We start from the raw sequence: 20,302 nt of genomic DNA on the forward strand, positions 1-20,302 counted from the left end.
CCTTTTGTCTGATCCAATCAGAACCTTTGTTTCCGGCTAGGCGTGGTTTTCTGTGGTGTTTGTATAAACCCTCTTTTGCATGTCAAATTCTGATTCACCAGTAGACCAAAATATGACAATTATAAAAACTATTCCACACCACCTTTACTTTAGTTCAAGCGTTCTAGAGAAGTCTCGGACAGGCCGTCCGGACTTCCTCTTCAGCCATAAAGAACCTCGACAAGCTGGATAAAATCTGTTGCAAGTTACACCTGACCGCAACGGTTCCTTCAGAATAAAAGCTGAACCTCACGACACCTTCAGGGTCTCGGAGATGCCAGTGATAACCTGTCGTGACCTGGAAGAATTCCAAGACTAGTTTGGTCGGCACCGCTGCTTTTCTACCGGCTTCGGTACCAAAGAGGGTCCACGAGGACCTCAGCATTCTGGATCTAACGGAGGCTTCCCCTGGGTATGTAGACCGACAGAAAGCATTTCGTGTGTGTTATAAACCTCCTACTAAAGTTTAGAGTGAAACATTCACTCCCACTCAGAACTAACTGCTTCTCCGGATCCGCTGGTTCTGAATATTATTCCACACACACACACACACACACACCATCATTCATCACGTCTCACTCCACCTTAGTCCATCAGTACACAGAGTGTTTAAGTTAGTCTTGTTTAAATTGTGTAGAAATAAATTTCTTAACTATTATAAACCTGACTCTCTCTCTTTCCTCGGAGTTAATACGAAGTGTCGCTTAATCCCTGCAATAAAAAGTTCCGATCTTCTGGTTAAAATATTCAAAGATCCATCAGATTGATATTTCATATTTCTATGGAATCTCACATGTTATGGTTCATAAAGTAAGACGTAAACGACTCATCCTTTACAGGGGTCATTTTAATCTGTAAAGCCCTTTGAGCTGCATTTTCTTTTGTATGAAAAGTTCTGCACAAATAAAGTTTGATTTCATCAAACTCTCACAGTTAATAACAATAGAAAATATTAACTATAATCAAACTTATACATGAATTGCATCTACTCGCATCAACCACATCACACATCTGGTATACACAATGGCATTCATAGCTGAGTTTTGTGTTTTTGACTCTAAATTATTTTGATTTATCAAGTCTGTGTAAAATAATCTGACAGAGTAAAATACTGATTATATGTCGTCGTTACGGCTCCACTAAAGCCAAAAATGTTCTTTGCTCAGAGGCGTGAGTGACAACATGCCCACAGCTTTGGAGAAATAAATCCTTACTTGGGTTTTAGAAATCAGACAGAAACACTGGGAAGAAAAATGTTCTAAGGGAATATGGAATCTGATTGGTTGGTAGCATCACATGGAGCGCTGTGCCGGCTAGAAGCAGAAATGAAAGCAGACGAGCGCTACAGCTCATCCTTCATGCGTAAATGTTTGGGTTCATCCACAAGAAAAGAAACAGTTTTCCAGGCAACTTAAACGTTTCCAGGACATTTTACTTATTTCCCATTTTCCATGTGTTTTCCATTACTGGAAATCATTTTTCCAGGTTCTCCAGGACGTGTGGGAACCCAGACATCTTCTTCTGTTGTTTAATGGAGGACGGCATCTAGCTTGTAGTTACATTTCTGCCATCTACTGAGCTGGATTGTGGGTCGGAGTGGAAGGGTGAAAAAAAAAGCATAACAATAAATAAATAAAAAAAATTTATTATTCGGCCACTGTGTCTTAGGACTTCTATCACTTTAGATTTCTTTTCCTCTCCACTAGTGTTCTCTCCACTCAGAGAGCCGCATTCAGTGTCTTTTAACTTGTCTCTGAATGTTTACGACAGCAGGAGACGACGTGATCAACTTTCCGATTCTGTCCCACAAAAATGGCCTGTATTTGATATAGCGCCTTCTAGAGTTCTGGAACCGCCCAAGGCGCTTTACAACACAACCTGTCATTCACCCATTCACACACTGATGGTGATGAGCTACGATGTAGCTACAGCTACCCTGGGGCGTACTGACAGAGGCGAGGCTGCCGAGCACTGGGGGCGAGCGCTTAACTTCATTGCCACCGTCGGCCACAACCACATAAACCTGTAAATAGTGTGCTACTGAGTCCAGGATGGCCCGTCCTTAATCATGAGTTCTGATAATAACATCACACACACACCATTCATCTCACGTCTCATTCCACCAGATCCATCCATCATTTAGAGTTAGTCTTGTTTAAAATTGTTTAAATTGTTTAGAAATAAATCATCTTAAATGTTTTAAAGGACTCTCTCTTCTCTTGTCTCTCAGTTAATGTGAAGTGTTACATAATCCCTGCAATAAAAAGTTCCAATCTTCTGGTTAAATAACCCAGCGGTCCGTAAGATTGATTTCATATCACTATGGAATCTTAATGTCTCACGGGTCCTTAATTAGATGTAAATTAACTTCTTTTACAAAAGAAAGATTCAAGACATGAAGCAGGAGGTCACAGTTCAGAGCCCCCACCAGCACAGGAAAAGTTCTGAGCACAGAAGCATCAAACCTGTCTTTTGGTGACGACTCTCCCTGAGTTGTGAGACGGCTGTGATCTGGCTCGCTTCCTCTCAGCTGGATTTGGGTCTTCAGACGTCTGGGTGGCGTGTCTTCTCTCCTCCTCTAGTTTAGATTTGCCTTTAGGTGTATGCCTGTCAGTAGAATCAAAGGAAAACCTCTGATCCTGAGAAGGTGAAGCCACTGTAGGGAGAGGAGAAGAAGGGGCAGCCATATTGTCCATGCTGATTTCCAGCTGCTTGATGGACTCTTCTAAGCTGCTGATAGATTTAAACGCGTTCTTGCAAAGTGCTTCTACCCGAGCGTGCGACTCAGACATCCTAGCGTCTGTAGGGGTGTCTTTGCTACAGGAGTTACTCCTGCTCACGCTGAGCTCTTTACTGCCGTTGACCTCAGAGGTCATGCATTCTTTTATTTGAGTCTTGGTCTCCACGACTGACCTGCACTCTGACGCCACCTTCTTTTCTTTGTCTGCTTCAGCCGTCTTTGTCCCCATCCCAATAGCCTGGCTGAGTGCAGACAGTTTGGGAAACTTAAATTTGAATTTGCTTTTTGCTTCGGTCTTTGCGGAGCAGTTTGTGTGAGCCTGGCCTTGGTTTTGAGGGTGTGAAACACACAGTTCTGAGTGCTGTGGAAAATTCGAGCCGTTCCCTGAGATGTCAGCGAGGCGTAACCCTAAATCAGGGTCGGCACGTTGCTCCTCTTCAAATTGTGACTCTTTTAAAAATCCATCCCGACACAAAGTCACTTCAAGATCTTCTTCATACTCAAAGATGGTAGACAGAGGCGTGTAGGGTGATGGAGGGTCCACAGGCATGTTGAAGAAAGCCATCGTAGGTTCAGAGTCGGACTCATCCCTGTCCTCGAAACCGTAGTTCTCATGGCCCATATTAACAAGAGCACCGTTCTCACATTTGCTGTTCTGCCTGTTGTGTGGATCGTCCATGTTAGATTTTGACCAGATGTTAGTCATGACGAGTCTGTGAGTCAGTGGAGGAGGAGGTGGTTCTTCAATGTCCCAAATATTGTGGCTGAAGCTGCCTCCCTCTTCACTGATCAGCGCCTGGTCTCTAAACATCGGCACCGTTTCCTCCCGGATTTGCTGCTCTCTGTTCTGAGGTGACAGAGACGAAGGTGGGAAGGATGTTTCATGGTCCTCGCTGGAGCTCAGGGTCTCGTCCTGCTGCACCACGTGTGATGGCCTTATCGTCCAGGACTTGGACTTTCCTTGTTTGTGTGCCAGTTCTCCTGGACTAGACTTCTCAGCTGGTGATTTCTTTCCAAACTTTTTGAATGTCTGTTCACGAACTGCGACAGTTCCTTGATTCGGTTCATTTTGCAGCACAACAATGTCGTTCTTTTCTGCCGTGGTTGGAGATGGAGACTGATCAACATTGATTTTGACAGTTTGACATCGATTGTTTACATAAAGAACCTGTTGCTGCTGTGAAGCTGAGCCAGTAGGAACCATTGTCTCTTGCATGTTCAGAAGTTCAGAGGGATGAGGAAATGCCTCTGACGCTACAAGAGAAGACATCTCCTGCTTCTCTTGCGTTTTACAGACGAGGGAAGGTCCTTGTTCAGCCTCCCTCTCCTCCACATCTTTCTTGACATCAAGACTTCCACTTATTCCATCCCCATGAAGATCTTGCAGTTCACCTGCTGTTACGGGTTTGATCGTGGGACCCTGTGTGGAGTTCCTACTGGCCACTTGAGCGGGTGGAGATCTCTCCTTTTCTTTTGCATCTTTCGTAACTTTGCCATGGGGACGAGTCCTACCAAACTTTTCTGTAGAGACCTAAAATCAGACAGAGTGATTATAAATACTATTTTGATTACAGATGATCTATTACATTGTAAACAGTGTCACCAACAGTAGATTTCAAAGATGTTTAGTGTTTATGCACATGGAAGATGTTTTCATTTAAAGCACCTTACAATAAGAATATAACAAGGCAGTTACCCTTGAGTCTAGTCCATGGATGTAATTTTCACTTTAGAAGTGGGGGGGACACGGGGGGGTGGGGGTGGGGGGGTATCTTTACAGTATGCTCTAATGGGAAACAGGCTTCAACGCAAACAGTTGTTTTCCGCTTGGTCCTAGAGCTCAACCAGTGTCAATTTAATATAGCGTAATATTGTTTTTGGATGGTAAAAAGTGCAGGGGTCAAAACTTGACTTTGGAAAGGGGGGGGGGACACCCCCCCGGACACCCCCCCCCTGTCCCCCCCAAAATTGCGTCCATGGTCTAGTCAGCAGCAACATGGGCAATACTGGAATCCAAGTCACTGACGGGGTTTGGACTCTCTTCTTCACTGGAGCTGGTCCAGGGTGAGAGGTAACAAAAGGGGACAAAAGGTTAATTTCCTGTGCCGTTTTGTTGAGGAACTGACCCTGGCTGTCCAGGGAAGAGTGCTAGATGATGCACTGACTGGGGAAGCATTGTCCTGCTACGAGGTTTAGTTGCTCACATGGGTAAGATCAGTGTGACACGGAGGGGCGTGAATGGGAGGAATGGCCCACCCAACCTGAGCACAGGTGGAGTTTATTTTACTAGACCTCTCCTCAAGTTGCATTTTAGCCAAAACGAACACCATCTTTAAACATAAATACACCCATCCGTGCCCATTGTACCAAGACAGCCTATGTTGCAGGTGGAAGCTGTCAGCATTGTGCTCAAAGATCACCTGGTGCTACTCAGTGGTAACCCTCGAACTTGCTGGTGGTTAGGGGGAGCCATCAGACTGAAGGATGGGGCCTACAGAGCATTATCGGACAGTGGGCACCCAGAATCAGCAGACAGGTGCCAGAAAGCCAAACAGTGTGCCGGTGTCGGTACAGGATCTGCTCGGGTGCAGGATCGGCTCGGGGTCCTTCGACTGCCGATGACGTCAAAGTAGTTGCTTGGCTGAACATGAAGTTTACAGAAGTTACGTTATCACGTTACGATTTTGATTGGTCAGAACAAATTTGCGGTCGTAGTCTTAGCGGTTGTAGTCCTGTAGTCCAGGACACAACACAGTGTCATCCTTCAGGCCAAAACAGAAAAGAAAATCTGGCCTTCTATGCTTAGCAATGACATTGTTCTGAAGTGTTCAAGGAGTTTTCTTCTTTCCGCATGTAACAGCCCTCTGCCTTTTTCCAGCTGCTTCTGGAGCTTCCAAAGGAGCAGAAAACGCTACTTATACACCTCATAGGGTATACGGCTTGGACAGCACCTGTTCTGGATTTCTTCACCACTTCTTGGACTTCCTTTCATGATGGTTCACTAGTGCTGAACTCATTTTCAGGGGGCCCGACGCTGTCAGTCCTTGGGTTGTCCTCCAGTGGCTGGTTCCTGAACACGTCATTGTGGTTTTTCTTTAAAAACTCCTCCACGTCTTCTTTGGGACTCATTAGCCTCCCCATTTTAGCTTCATCCTATAATGTCCTGGTGAATCCAAAGGGGCTCTTGATGAACTGAGATCTTTTACTCTCCCTGTCCTCTTGCTTTTTCTGAGTGCTTTCTGCTATCTACAGAGATGCTCTGAGACTTGGCTTGTAAGCTCTTTCCTCTTGTTTTCGCCACTCAGCCGATGGACTCTCCTCTCTCTGCTGTCTGGCTGGTGCCTCGTCTCATTGCTAGTTTTCCTCTCCTCACATCCAAACCTCTCATTTGCTAAGTTGTGGAGTATTGCTGCAAGAGTATTAGCTTTATGCTTCGCTGATCCTGCCAGAGTGGCTTCCAGCACTTTGTTGAGGCCTTGGTCCAGTTGTTCCCAGTCTCTGGCTGTGTCTCAATTCAGGGTCTGCATCCTTCGTCGGCCGGTTACGTCACAGCGCCGCGACTAGGCCTGTCCCAATTTGAAGACTCCTTCAAATGCGGTCGACGAATCCGGCCTTCTTTTCGCCTGCAAGCAGGATGGGTCCGGTGTTTCCTTCAATGGTTTACATTTCCCAAGATGCCTTGCAGGTCGGACGGCAGAACTTTTAAAAACAATGGCGGACAGTGAAGCGGGAGCTGTCGGAGAGGATTGCGCATATAAATGTCAGTATAAACTTGAAAACTGTTAGGTTAAGGGCTTTTTGTGATACATGAACGTTATTTTAGTTAGAGATGTTACAGTAAAAGTGCTTGTATTGCGGTCTCGGCTCGTATGTTCAGCTGCTCGGTGTCGTACTTCTCCCGCTACGTTTCCCCCTGATTTTAATAGAAGTTTGTATTTTAGGGACAAAAGAGAAAACCAGGGACTTTATTAAGCTTAGGATGGAGATGGACCACATGATCACTGGAGCAAAGTATTCGGCGGCTGTGGCATGGAGGTACAATAACATCTCATATTTTAAAAACTGTCGTTTGAGTTTATTTTTTTCTGTGAAAACATGAAAGGAATAACCCGTTGTCCTCTTTTCTCTTCCTGTTTCATTTCTTACATGTTTGTTAAGACTATTCTGGAGAAAATGGGCATCCAGGGGAAGGTGACAGCGATGACCAGCTTCTGGAGCTGATCAGGGAGGACATGAGGCTGCAGAGGGAGGCAGAGCAGCAGAGGGCACAGAGAGAGAAGGGAGAACTTTGACAGGCTTGCTAGAAAAAATGGTTAATAAAGATTAAACATGTACATATAAAAGAAATATCTAAATAAAATCAGTTCTGCATTAAACACTTGAATTTTGTTTTTGTTTACAAATGTGAATTGTTTAACATTACAGAGTAACCGCTGGGTCTTGAAAAGTCTTAAAAGGTGATAAATCGGTTTTGGTCAAATTAAGACCCTTAGGAAGTATTAAAAACTATTATCACATCTTTGCTCAGGCTCAGCTTGTCGAAAGTATTTTCTCTGAATTAGCTCTCCAACGGTCAAGGAAATGATTAAGAAACTAAATAAAACTTCGAGCTCCATCGTTTAAAGTTCCTTCTCCCTTCTGCTCAGCGGCTCCACGGTTGCTAGGCGACGCAACGTTCGCCGAGGGAGTGGCGGGAGTTCATGAAGGCTAGGCCTGTCCAAATTCACAGCCGTTAACATCCGGTCTCCTCGGCCGACGGAGGACCCAGCCCACGTCGGCCGAGTAGGCTGGGTCCTTCGAAGGATGCAGACCCTGAATTGAGACACAGCGTCTGTTATCGCTAATTTTGGGTCAGTTAACTCTTTCTCTTCCAACATGGAGGATGCTCCCCGAGACAGTGTTTGGGTGGTCCCTCCTGTGGTCTTTACATGACAGGGACTGAGAGATTTCCAGTCCTGTAGGGTGCTTCCTGACTGGAGTCCTCACCTGGTGCCTCCACCGTGTGCTGCTCCCGTGGGCACCTTTTTCCTACATTTGGCAGCTTTGATGTATCTTCAGCCCTCTGACACTCCTGCAAGTCTTCATGCTATCGTACTTTACTTCCACAGCCTTCCCGGTTTTTTGAGTGAGCTGTCTCTGTGTCTGACCTGTTGAGTCTCTTTTCATCTCCTGCTCTCGGATTTTCTGGAAGTGTTATTCTGTGAAGCCTTCCACAGCTTGAGTTGGTGCCCTATTGCGAGTGCCACGGATGAGGTAGCTAACCTCATGCGCTGGAGGTCATCTGTCTTTCCAGCGTCACCAACTTTCACCGTTTGTGTTAGAACATGACACCTTAGTCTTGCAGTTTTTACAACATCAGCCATTAATTTTAGCACAATGAGTTTGTTGACTGTGGTCTGCCCTTACCGCGGCTCCAGCAGGATCTTTGTGGGAAGGAGGAATCACGTCTGACATGATGTCTTGCAACCTGAACAGACAGTAGTAAAATGAGAAGATGAGAGCAAATATTCTAGCTCTGTAAAGATCCCAGCTTTATTACTGCAGAACCACTGACCTTGTGGAGCACGCTGGAGACGTGTCCCGACTCAGCCCACTGTCACTGTTCTCACTGGAGCTGTGGGTTTTCTCTACTCGTGTCTGCCTGCCGTGCTCCGGGGATGAAGTGACCAGACAAGCTGCCAGAAGCATCACATCAAAGCTCTGACTACCAACTTTCTCATTTTTGATGGAAAAAGAGTGAAGTGTTGCAATTGCAGGACAATTATTTTTAAAACAAATGTTTTTGCTAAATAGTGGTTTCTCTGTCAGCTCTCAGAATGCAAAGGATACAGACTCTGGATAGGAATAAACAAATGTTATATTTACTTAGAATAAAATACATCCTTTCCACCAGTTTACTGTGGGACCTCCAGCCGGGGTCAAAGGATGGATTCATGTGTACGTTTCACTCATACCTGTATCTGACTTGCTGCGTTGGGAGGATTTCACATCATCTCTTGGCTGCAGAGTTTTATCTTCTTGGATGTGAGACAGTTGCTCCTTTTCTGCTGAGTTTGTAGCGCAAAGACAAACATAGGAAGTAAACAGACAGTTAACGGGAAAAAAATCCAAGTAAGCTAATAAATACAAGTTTGGATGTTTTTATTGGCACACAGGAATGATAAATAAAATTGTATTATAAAAACTAAACCCAGAAAATGTTCAACCGACAGTGATGAGGTGTGGGTCAGTCAATATGTGATCAATCGTGTGATCATGTCAGACTTAATGTGGCTTTTACAGTCCAGCCCACCTGGCTCAGGCACACCCAGAGGTGCGTTCTGCTCTGACCGAGTCCATCTTGAGGTTGAATGACAGAAACTCTCTTTGACATCTGACTCAGGGATGATGGTCTTCATGGTTTGGTCCACCTGTAGGAGCTGGATATGGCCTGTGCTGGTACGGAGAGGTAACTGGGTGGCTGCGTTGGTAGTGGAATGGTTCCAGTTTGCATCGCTGATGTCTACGTCCGACCTACCATCTTGAGTTTGTTTGGGTGTAGCCTGTAGGTTGGTGATAGAGAAGACGCGTGGTTCAGCAAGGTTCAAACATGAAGACATTCTAAGATACAAACAAAATTAGATCACAACACCTTTAACCATTAATATAACAATGCTGCTGGTGGTCGGAGGGACTGGTGACGCCAGTGTTCAGCAGGCCTCGACTCTGTCAGCGCGCCCCAGGGCAGCTGTGGCTACACAGCTCATCCCCACCAGTGTGTGAATGTGTGAATGACTGATTGTGTTGTGAAGTGCCTTGGGGGGTTGCACCCTAAGAAGGTGCTATACAAATACAGACCATTTACCATAACAAGCAGAAAAATGCATTTAATCTCCTCCTCCTAAGAAAACACACCAGGACTGCTGTCTCCCTCCCTCCCTCCCACTAAAGGTTGGTTTATGCTTGATGCTCCCGCGAGGTCCGCACGGCTCTGCGCGGAAAAGTTGCGTCATTTTGCATCATTTTAACAACCACGCCCCTCCATCGCGCCTCCGCACGGCCCAAAATTTCCGCACCGCGCACCTAGGAAATTTTCTAACCATGCGGATGGTCGGACGTGGAAAAACATGGCGGACCGGCAAGAACCAGTTATGGCAGAGGTTCGTAAATACAGACATTTGTATGATTCAGCTCTCAGAGATCACCGTGATCAACATGTTGCTAACAATTCTTGGAGAGAAATAGCTCGCACTGTCGGAAAAGACGAGGACGCTGTTAAAAATGCTGAAATGCCATGTTGTAAACAGTAATTTCTACTTCTACTATGGTGTAGTGTTGGATGCATGCCGTAGAGCTCCATGCTGCCCCCTACAGTTTGGGAGAATATTGGTTCACCGCAGAGACGAGCCGCATGAACCATAAACGCTGCGAGTTGTGAAGCGCGTTCCATCCTCGAGCCGCATCACCAAGCGTAAAGTAAATGTGTCAAGCATAAACCAAGCTTAACCTCATTCATCTTCTTTTACTTTTTGCTTTTTGAAATTCAGAAAGATATACTTTCACTATTTATGCATAAAGTCATGAAATAATAGCTGTATGATAAAATAACCACAGTTTTTCACACATGAAATAAAACTGTTTACTCAGTTTCTTTGGTGTTAGATTGTGTTCAAGACATTCTCCTGAACTCCAAACTGAAGGTCAGAATGGGAAAGAAAGGAGGTTTAGGTTCCAGAGTCTGAGGGCCACAGCAGCAAATGATCTGTGTAATGATTCAATTTACATGTTATTTAATAAGCCATAAGACATAAGATTCCATAGTAAATATGAAATCAACCTTATGGATCTGTGGGTACTGTTTAACCAGAAGATTGGAACTTTTTAATGCAGGGATTATGTAACAGCCTCATATTCACTCAGAGACAACAGAAGAGAGAGTCATGTTTAAAGGTGTAAAGATTTATTACTAAACAGATTAAACTAGACTAACTTTAACACGAAATGTATGGTGTAACTAAGGTGAATGAGACGGAGAATGGTGTAATGTGGAATGTTGTTCAGAACCAGCAAATCCGAAGAAGCGATTAGTTCTGGTGGGAATGAAGGTGATGTCTTCGCACTAAGCTTTGGTTAGGAGATTCATAAACACATTCGACGCCATTCTGTCGGTCTACATACCCTTAGCGGAAGTCCCCGTCTAGATCAGGAGGTGAAGAGGTCCAGCTTGACCTTTATGGAGCCGAAGCCGCGGCAGCCAACCACCAGTCTTGAGATACTTCCGGGTCACGACAGTTTATCGGCATCTAGCGAGACCCAAAATGGGGTCGTGTTGGTTCAGCTTTTATTCTGAAAGGAACCATTGCAGCAGGTGGAACAGCAACAGATTTTATCCAGCTTGTCGTTGGTTCTTTTGACTGAAGAGGAAAGTTACGGATTGGCCACTCCGACAACTCCTCTAGAACGCTTTGAACTGGCGTTAGAGATGACGTGGGCATAGTTTTATACTTCGGATGTTTTGGTTTATGGTCGAATGAAAAGATGACAGACTTACCAAGCACCACCAAAACCACGCCTCCGTCAGATCTGGCAGATTCTGATTGGATCAGTAAAAGCAATGTGTGATGTCTTTTAACTCTACGTGAGATCAGTCCTAGTGGAAACATTTAAAGTCATATTACTTATTATATTCTATAGGATTATAATAAAGTAATTAATATTTTGATTTCACAGATTGGTCCTATCTTATTTATTGACTAACACTTTGTTTGATTAGCTTTATTAAAAATAGAGTTCTTTGATTTATTAAAAGGAGAGAGTACTTTCTTCATTCTTCTCTTGAGCTGGAAAGAAAGCAGTTTATAGCAAATGCATGAGACCTCGAGGCCATATCTCATGCAGACTAGTTATGTGTCAGAGAAGAGGGGGAAATGACCTTTAGGTGGAAAACAGTCATTTCATTCCGTTACATATTCCCCCTTTTCAATGGTACGGTGGCCCATACAGAGACCACCTGGCGTTGAACAAACCAGAGTCCTAAAGGGACTCCGACGACAGGGGAAGGTGCAGTTCCCCAGGAAGAGGCCAAAAGTGGTGAGGTACGAACCCCACTCCGAAGAAGAGTCTATGGTTTCAACAGTCTTGCATAATCCCTTTGGAAGCACACAAGTCAGCAGATTATTAAGGTATCCACGTGGAGGTGATCATTTGAAGCAAGAGCAAACTTATATATCCACGGGTAGGGAATACTTCCAAAATAGCATATTGATCTTTGTAATTGCACTTATTGTGATTCAGTGCGGGAAAGAGCAGCAGGCAGGTCAGGTCCCAGCGAGCGAAGTATCCCAACAGCCATGCCGGAATCAACGGACGTCCAGGTTCTACGAGCCGGAACACCCATCAGGAGGAGCAGAATCCGATGACGAGTCATTACATCTGTCACCTTTGGTGCTGTTACAGATGCTCCCTTTTCCGGCCACCAGATAGCCTCAGTGGTGCCGTCCTCACCTGGCTCCTTCCTCCAGTTGCCCAGCTGTGTGTGATTCTAATCACACCACAGTTGATAAAAGGCTGTCACCTGGGCTGAGACTGGGAGAAGGTTACAGGGAAGTGTTAGCACGGAAGTGTTCTCACTCCTCTCCTCTCTCCTCTCTTCTCATGTGCTCAACTTTCTGATCAGCTGTGTTTGTAAACTCGACCTTTGGTTATACACTCGGATTTGGATTTGCCTGAGCGACTGCTCCTTTTTACGTTGTGGATTTTCGGTGGACTATTTCTGTTAGTAATCCCAGCCCCTTTTGGGCTGGCGCTTTCTGGTAAAACCTTATGTACATAGCTCCTTTGTTTTCTTACGGAAATATTCCCTTTTTGTCCACTTGAGTTTTTGTAATAAAATCCTTGTTTCTAGCGACACACTACTTTGTTATTATTTAAAACCTCACATGTTTGCATTACTCCCTCCACCGCATCATTCCTAGCAAGTTGGGGGACATAATAGGTGCGCATAATGTTTACAGCTGAATTAGCTCTAGTGTTAAGCATTGATCTGCATAAACTCACAGAGGCTGCAGGTTTCTTGTTTTATGAATCAGCTTGTTATGAGCGCAAAACGTTCTGATGCTGCTGCCATGTGTAGCAGTTTGGGAAACACATTTCAAAGGCTAAACCGAGTCCAGCTACTAGTGATGTGTCGGTCGCGAACGAACCGGCTCTGAGAGCCGGCTCTATGAAGTGAACGATGGGAGCTGTCTCGTCATTGGGAGCCGTCCCCCGTTAAGACAAGAGTACAAAGGCTAGGAACTAGACCTAAGATGGACCTTCAGCCTAGCTTTAAAAGTGGGCAGTGATGTGGAATGTTTTATTTCTAGTGGCAGTTGGTTCCAAAGCCGAGGACCAAGAACTGAAAAGGCATGATCAGCCCCGGACTTACGGAACCACTAGGAGGTCACTCTGACACAAACGTAATGAACTTGCAGGGACATAGCGGGTCAGCAGTGGGGCAGTTCCGGACAAACTGTTGAAGACAAAGACCAGGATCTTGAATAGGATAGAGTGTTTCACTGGTAACCAGTCCAAAGCAGTCAGGAGGGGAGTGACATACTGGCAATTCCATGCTCCATAATAAACCTAGCAACAGCATTCTGGACCAGCTGCAGCCGAGTCATTGAGGACTGGCTCAGGCCAGCATACAGGTCTCGAGGTAATAAAAGTGTTGGCTACGGTTTCCAACTCCTGTTTGTGAGGATCGACTCAATCATGGATAAATGCCTCAACTGGTAAAAACAAGAATGAACAACAAGGATTTACCTGAACATCAAATCGCAGAGGAGAATCTATTTTAACACCCAGCTCTGTGATCACAGACTTTGCAGCAATAGAGTGATCAGGGGAGCAGCAATGAAAGGTCCAGTCCATGGGGCTGGTGGTCATTTGAGGTAAAAACTATTACATATTCAGTGTTGCCCTCATTTAAATTCAGGAAATCGGACCCCATCCATTGAGTAACATCCTGTAAACAAGTCACCAGCTGCTGTAGGCCACCCCTGGCCCCTTGCTGAATTGGCGAATAAAGCTGACAATCATCAGCATAGAGATTAGTGATGGGAATTCCGGCTCTTTTTAGAGAGCCGGTTCTTTTGGCTCAGCTCACCAAGTGGCTCCTCAGATTTTCTGTTGCGTAGAGTACATTTATAACCAGAATAATGCAAAACTATATGTACAATGATTTACTAAAGTAAAAAAATGCAATATATCAAATATTTATCATTTCTATGGATTTTATAACTGAACACTTTAAGAAATCTCCACTTTCCGACTGCTGGTGCTCATTTTCTCACCGTCTTCGTCGCACTCTCCTCTCTCTCGCTCGCCTTTTTCCTCCTCCCCATTCCCTCTCATCTCCCTCCACCCGCATGTGCTCTGCTGTGTCTGAGTCTGATCCTCCCTCTAAACCCCCCCCCCCCCCCCCACTGCACTATGTGTGGACAGTCTGGACACACAGTTACACATGTTGACAAATCACCTGCAGCTTTCACCAAAGCAAGTGGGGAGGGGGGAGGGGAGGGGATGGCTCCCAATGACGAGCCGGCTCCCGTCATTCACTTCAAAGAGTCGGCTCTTAGAGCCGGTTCGTTTGCGACCGACACATCACTAGTAGAGATGATTGTCAGTTTAAAACAGGGGTGTCAAACTTAAATTCACACTGGGCCGAAATGAAAATCTGGGATGAAGTCGCGGGCCAAACTTAATATTTTTGAAAAAGTGACAAATTTGCACATTTTCTTTATCAACATATATGCAATTTTGAACCTTTTAATTTGGAAACAAACTTATTTTTGCATTAACACTGAATGTGGAATAACCAAATTACACACGAGCAAGCCAATTTTAAATAAAACGCATCAGTGGTATTCATTACTTGTAAATTCAGCATTTTTAAAATCTATTCAGGATTTATGTTTTCTTGTTGTTTATTCATTTTTCTTATTTTTTATTCTCCTTATTTTCTCCTGTAATAAATGTCATCGGGGCAGCAGTAGCTCAACAGGTTGAGCGGGTTGTCCAGTAATCGGAAGGTTGCAGGTTCGATCCCGGCTCCGGACTTAGAATTCTGCTGTTGTGTCCTTGGGCAAGACACTTAACCCACCTTGCCTGCTGGTGGTGGTTGGAGGGTCCGGTGGCGCCTGTGCTCAGCAGCCTCGCCTGTCATCTCCACCAGTGTAAGAATGTGTGTGTGAATGGATAAATGATACACTGTAGTGTAAAGTGCTTTGGAGTCCTTACTCTGAGAGGCGCTATACAAGTGCAGATCATTTATCATAATAAGTGTCATTGCTGCTGTGACGTCTAGCTTTCCCCACTCAGAAACAATAAAGGATTTTCTATTCTATTCATCTATCTGCAGCCTTTCCACTTCCTGTTTACTGTAGGTTAAATCTTTTCTCACGGGCCAACAACAAAATAAAAATATCATTTTATCTTAAATGAAAATGCAACATCTCACCTGTTAACTTTCATGTTTTGGAGCAGAAAAAGAGCATAAAACCAACATATTTAAAGCTCCGTTTGCTCCACTGGTTTACTGTGATGCTCACCTGTTCCAGCCAGATACCTGCATCATGGCGTTGAGGAGCTCTGAGCTGAGAAGACTCCTGTTGTTTTGTTCATCTTCATCATAATAATGACAACATTAAATGACAACAGGTGCTCACATGGGTTTGTGCTGCTGAACATGTCTGACCAGCTTGACCACGTCGTTGTGTGTCGGGGAAGAAAAATAAAAACTACAGCAGCCACAGAGTCATGCTGGCTTGAGCGTGTCGCTGCTCGCTGGAGTTATACCAGCTCTGTCTGGAAGTTAGTTGGAAAACTTTCTCTGTCAGTCGTGAGCACAATACTGAGCGGTTAAGATCTCCGTTTCTTGGCTTCAACGTCGGCAAGTAGCTGAGTAAACTCGGCACTGAGTGAGAGGAGTGTTTAGTTTGTCCGAGACAGCGGAGCTGCAGACACCTGCAGCAGACGCTGGAAAAAACACAAAGGAGGGGGCGCGTCGGCTCCGTGATAATGCCGCAAAGCATCATAGAAGTTGTAGTCTTAATGGTAAAATCAACCAGTGGGTCAGTTTTAATACATTTTTGATATTTATCTCGCAGGCCACATAAAAATGCTACCATCGTTCACTTCATAAAATGCTCTTGTGTCTGACACATGTGGTTTAAAAGACAACCACTATCTGTCCATGGGTCATGGTCAGACTATTTACTCACATATATAGGATGGCTTGCTAGGCTAGAGGAACTATGCTTTTATTGGTTAAATATGCCCCTTTGAGAAGCCACAGGTCTTGTTAGTGGTACCTCAGCCATGGTGAGTGAGTCTTGTCCATGAGCAGATGTTGGTGGAGGGCTGAGTTGGTCGAGGCAGGGCTGAACCACAGAGGCTGCTGCCCCAGCCTGGCCCACGGATTGGGCGACAGTGGGCAGGAGGGCTCTGACTGAATGTAGAGACTGGAGTTTTGGAAAGCTGAAAAGGCTCTGGGGATTTGAGGGTTCCTGGTCCAAGACCTTCAGAGGGTCTGCTTCCGCTGATCTGGCTGAAGGAACTGACTCTAACAGAGACCTGTCGAAACCAGAGAAAAGACAAAATCTCACACCAGGACCTTAGGTTTTCTTGGCCGAGCAGATTCACTTTAAATAGTGCTGGTGGGTACCCGCGAAGGAAGCTGAGAACGTCACTCAGGACTTTGACCCTTTGTGACATGGAGTCCATCTTATGAGGTTCCTCCTTCAGGAACCGCATTGCCTCCACCTCCGTCCTCAGCACTGAACACATGTTGGCCTGCAGCACGGGGAATTCTCCTGGCACACACACACACACACACACACACACACACACACACACACACACACACACACACACAAATGAAGTTGTGAGGTCTGAAGGCTAAATAATGGGGGGCTCCAAGCTTTTTGGCTAACTATGGATCATTAAAATCTTTGGAAAGTTTTTTTTCTGTGCTGCAAATACATTTAAAGACCAACATCACTAGTTTTTCATCACATTTACGATTGGCTCTAGTATAAACGAACGTCATGTGAGTTGAAAAGAAGCTTTGGCACTCTTGTTTCATAGAAGTTCGTAGAAGCTGAGCTTCAGACGACAGGATTTGGAGTCCTATTTCCTGATATTCTGACATCTCACCTCTGATTGGCTAACATAGGCGTGACTCTACCACTGACTCTGTTTGCGCTGCAGCGTTGATGTTTTATCTGCATGAATAACACAAGGTGTTGTGGTGTAGATCTGACTCCTCTAATCTGAGCGTTTCTATTTTCTACAGTATATGCAGCTAACGCAGGAAATAGGGGTAGAAGACTATTTTCACGTTTGTTTGCGTGTGTAAATTAACCGGGGTGGATTTTAACGGTGTGTTGAACACTTTGAAGTGCTGTCAGGTCATGCTTGTACTGAAAAGAGTTTTTTCACAGTGAGAAAATTTTGTTTTTAAATAAAGTTTAAAACCATTTAAACTGTGTTGCACTAGTCCAGTTAATCTTATTTAATTATTAAAATAATAAATGAAAATGTAATTTCCTTCAGTGCCGCTTTGATGGACCAACCTTTTTTTTTTTTTTTTTTTGGATGGACCAACCTTTGAGGACGGCCAGATTCTGTCCAACCTGCTGTAGAAGTACTTCTACTTCCTCCACATCTTTTAGAGTGACTGATGCCCGTCTCATGGGACTGGAGGCAGAGCTTTGTAAACACTCCATCTGGTCTTCCAGTTCACTAGTTGAAGAAAGAAAACACAAAAACTGCAGAAATAGAAATCCCAGCATCAAGGTGTGACTAATGGCAGAAATTATCTTTAGAGAGCTCTAATCCCTGATTCTCTTGTGCTTTTATTCTGGAAATCCTTGCTGTAAAAGGTCTCCAGAAAGCTTCCTGTAGGTTTATTTGCAGTAAGCATCGTACTAGAAAGATCTATGACTACAGACCCTCTCATCCACCAACCTATAAATGTCTGTTTTATTCATGTTCTGCTGGAAACTATGAAAGTTAAAGGTTAGCTTCACTGATCTCCTTCCTTTTAGATTGTCAAAGTAAATTGTCTTTATCCAGATACCTTTCTAAGGTAATGGAAGTTTTAACCAATCAGAGCACATCATGTACTTTAGCTCGCACCCACACGTGTCGGGGATGAAACCCCCAGCCAACCTCCCCCCTTCATCTAGGATGGTTTGAGGCGAAATAAAGCGTTCGTTACGAGTGTTTCATTACTGCACAGCTGTGTAGAAACTGATTTCAACATTTTTATATGTTATAGCTATAACTTTGAGCGCCCGTGGCAAATACCTTTTGAGAAAGATCCGTTACCTGAGCTGTGAGAGGAATCTCTCCTCAGTAGCGAGGTAGTGGATCCTGTTCTGCTCCATCTCAGCTCTCTGGATGTATGCTGCCTCCTCAGAGTCGGCCAGCTTCTCTCGGATCTGCATCATCAGCTCCTGGCTGACCATCCGCAGCATTGAACTAATATTATCGAGGTTGGACAGCTGGAACATGGTAGTTCTGTGTTACTTAAAGGAACAAGCTTAAACCATAAAAGCCTGTATAAGCGCTGAACCTGTAAAAGTGAGTTAGCATCGCATCGTCTCTCCGACACCTGTGTGGAGATTAGGGTTGTCAGATACTAAAATTTCAAACTCGATTCGATACTGGGGGGGAAAAAAACTGGATACTCGATTTCGATACTATTTAAAAACACCAATTTATTGAACAAGTTTATTCAAAAAATAACATTCCTCAATTTATATTGCAAAAATTAAATGTTAAGAATTAAGTGTATAAAGTGCTTAAACCTTTCAAGTATCAGCATTTTTTAAAACGTGCATACAAAAACTGGCAAAAGTTAACACTTTAAATCATGAATTGTCTCACTATATAGACACTATTTGCAGAGTGATGTTTTGCTGCTTAAACTCTGTTTAAGGTGCATTTTTGTCATAAGATGTAACGCCATATGTTTTGTTCTGTACTTTTGAACAACTCTGTTGGTCAATAAAGGGAGAAAACGGATTTCTCCACAGTAGGACAAAGGTACATCTACCGGTAATCTTAATAAAAACAGATTGGCGCACGGCAGTGACGTCATTAAAAGCGCCGGTTAGTTAGCCGCGGCTAGTCTGTTCACGCCTAGAAATCCCAGACCCGCTCCAAAAGAACAGGGGAATCATGATAATGATTCCTAAAAAAACCTTTCGACATGAAGATGTTTTGGTGCAGATAAAGTCTTATTTCGAGGCTGCACCATGGGTGCCCGTCCGCACCCGTTATATGGATATACGCTGACGGCGATTCGGCGATGGATCTAAATACCCCGGGGAATCCAAGTAGCACCAAAGTTGTCAGCGTGAGTAAACAAACGTACTGCATGCTAGAAATTAAGTCCGGGTTGCAATAAACGGGAGTTTCCTTTAAGCACATAAGCGTAAATATACAACTACGTGTCGGACTTGTATGCTAATTAAGTTGGGCTGTGAAGCGCCTCCCAAATTCACTGTTTATGTTTTTGTTTATTTATTTGGCAGACAAAACTTGGATCGGAGACAACTCGCGTGGGAAATTGCAATGTAGCCATGCGGCGTCTTCTTCTTCTGTTTGTCTGGGAGGCGGAGGCTGCTTTACGGCATCTGGACGTCGTGCGTGCCGGTGTACTTGAAGAAGGCTGTGTATAATAGTCCATAATATTGATACCACAGGGATGGAATATCTAGTTTAGATCCACTTTAAGCATGGATTTATATCTAGGTATCGATTTTTTTGACAACACTAGTGGAGATGGCAACCTCACTAAAGCAACCTGTAGACATCTCTTATGCCAGAGGGAGAAGCTGGAGGATGTTCTGCTGAAAGGCTCCTAGATTTTCTTCTCCTCATGTCTGACCTCTAGGACATTAGGGGAGAACTTGGCAGAAATGGCTTCTGTCCCACAGCCTCTGTGGCTAACACTCACAGAGCCACCTGAGCTTGGAGTTGGTGAACCCAGATTTATTCAGACCATTTTAGCAGAGACAAAGACCCTCTTTGATTGGAGGAGGTTTCAACTACATTGAGGAAACATTTAATTCAGTCTGGAACCTCTGGAGAACTCTGGAACGTGCATCCAGCAGCTTCCCTCGACCCCTTTGGTCAACAAGCTCACTCACAGTCTGGGCAGTTCTAAACAATCTTTTCCAAGACAGGCAGTGGTGATACGGTACCTCAGCAGCAGGAGGAGAGACAGAAGAGCTAATTCAGAGCAGCAAGGACCATTACAGGGATGAATGGAGAGCTCCTGACTTACAGTGAACCCTGGTGTCACAGAGACCCCCCAAAAAGGCAAAAAGCCTCTCTTACGTCACAATCAAAGAATGTCCTCATGCTGTTATGCCATTTCAAACTCTCTTGATCAGGTGAGTTTTTAGTTCAGTCTTCAATCGGTGCAGGGTAGCGGTTTTCCTGAGTTCAGCTGGTAATGAACTCCAAAGGGAGCGGGCAGATCTGCTGCAT

The 20,302-nt window shown here is 44.5% G+C and overlaps 1 protein-coding gene across 3 annotated transcripts in view; it reads right to left on the minus strand.

Moving 5' to 3' along the window:
• Positions 1–20,302, minus strand: part of kiaa1217 (KIAA1217 ortholog) — a 53,179-nt gene that overhangs the window by 2,247 nt on the left and 30,630 nt on the right. For 2 of the 3 annotated variants that reach the window (XM_054745790.2, XM_015957590.3), the window contains exons 11-19: positions 18,131–18,306; positions 17,406–17,542; positions 16,464–16,611; positions 16,111–16,372; positions 9,072–9,321; positions 8,734–8,826; positions 8,334–8,454; positions 8,186–8,246; positions 2,505–4,310 (exon numbers count right to left, since the gene is read on the minus strand). In XM_054745790.2, coding sequence (XP_054601765.1) covers positions 2,505–4,310; positions 8,186–8,246; positions 8,334–8,454; positions 8,734–8,826; positions 9,072–9,321; positions 16,111–16,372; positions 16,464–16,611; positions 17,406–17,542; positions 18,131–18,306 — 3,054 coding nt within the window. The remainder of the gene's footprint in view (positions 1–2,504; positions 4,311–8,185; positions 8,247–8,333; positions 8,455–8,733; positions 8,827–9,071; positions 9,322–16,110; positions 16,373–16,463; positions 16,612–17,405; positions 17,543–18,130; positions 18,307–20,302) is intronic. The other variant, XM_015957591.3, reaches the window with a different exon arrangement.

This window comes from Nothobranchius furzeri, chromosome 11 (genome assembly GCF_043380555.1).
Source record: "Nothobranchius furzeri strain GRZ-AD chromosome 11, NfurGRZ-RIMD1, whole genome shotgun sequence".
Taxonomy (NCBI): Eukaryota; Metazoa; Chordata; class Actinopteri; order Cyprinodontiformes; family Nothobranchiidae; genus Nothobranchius; species Nothobranchius furzeri.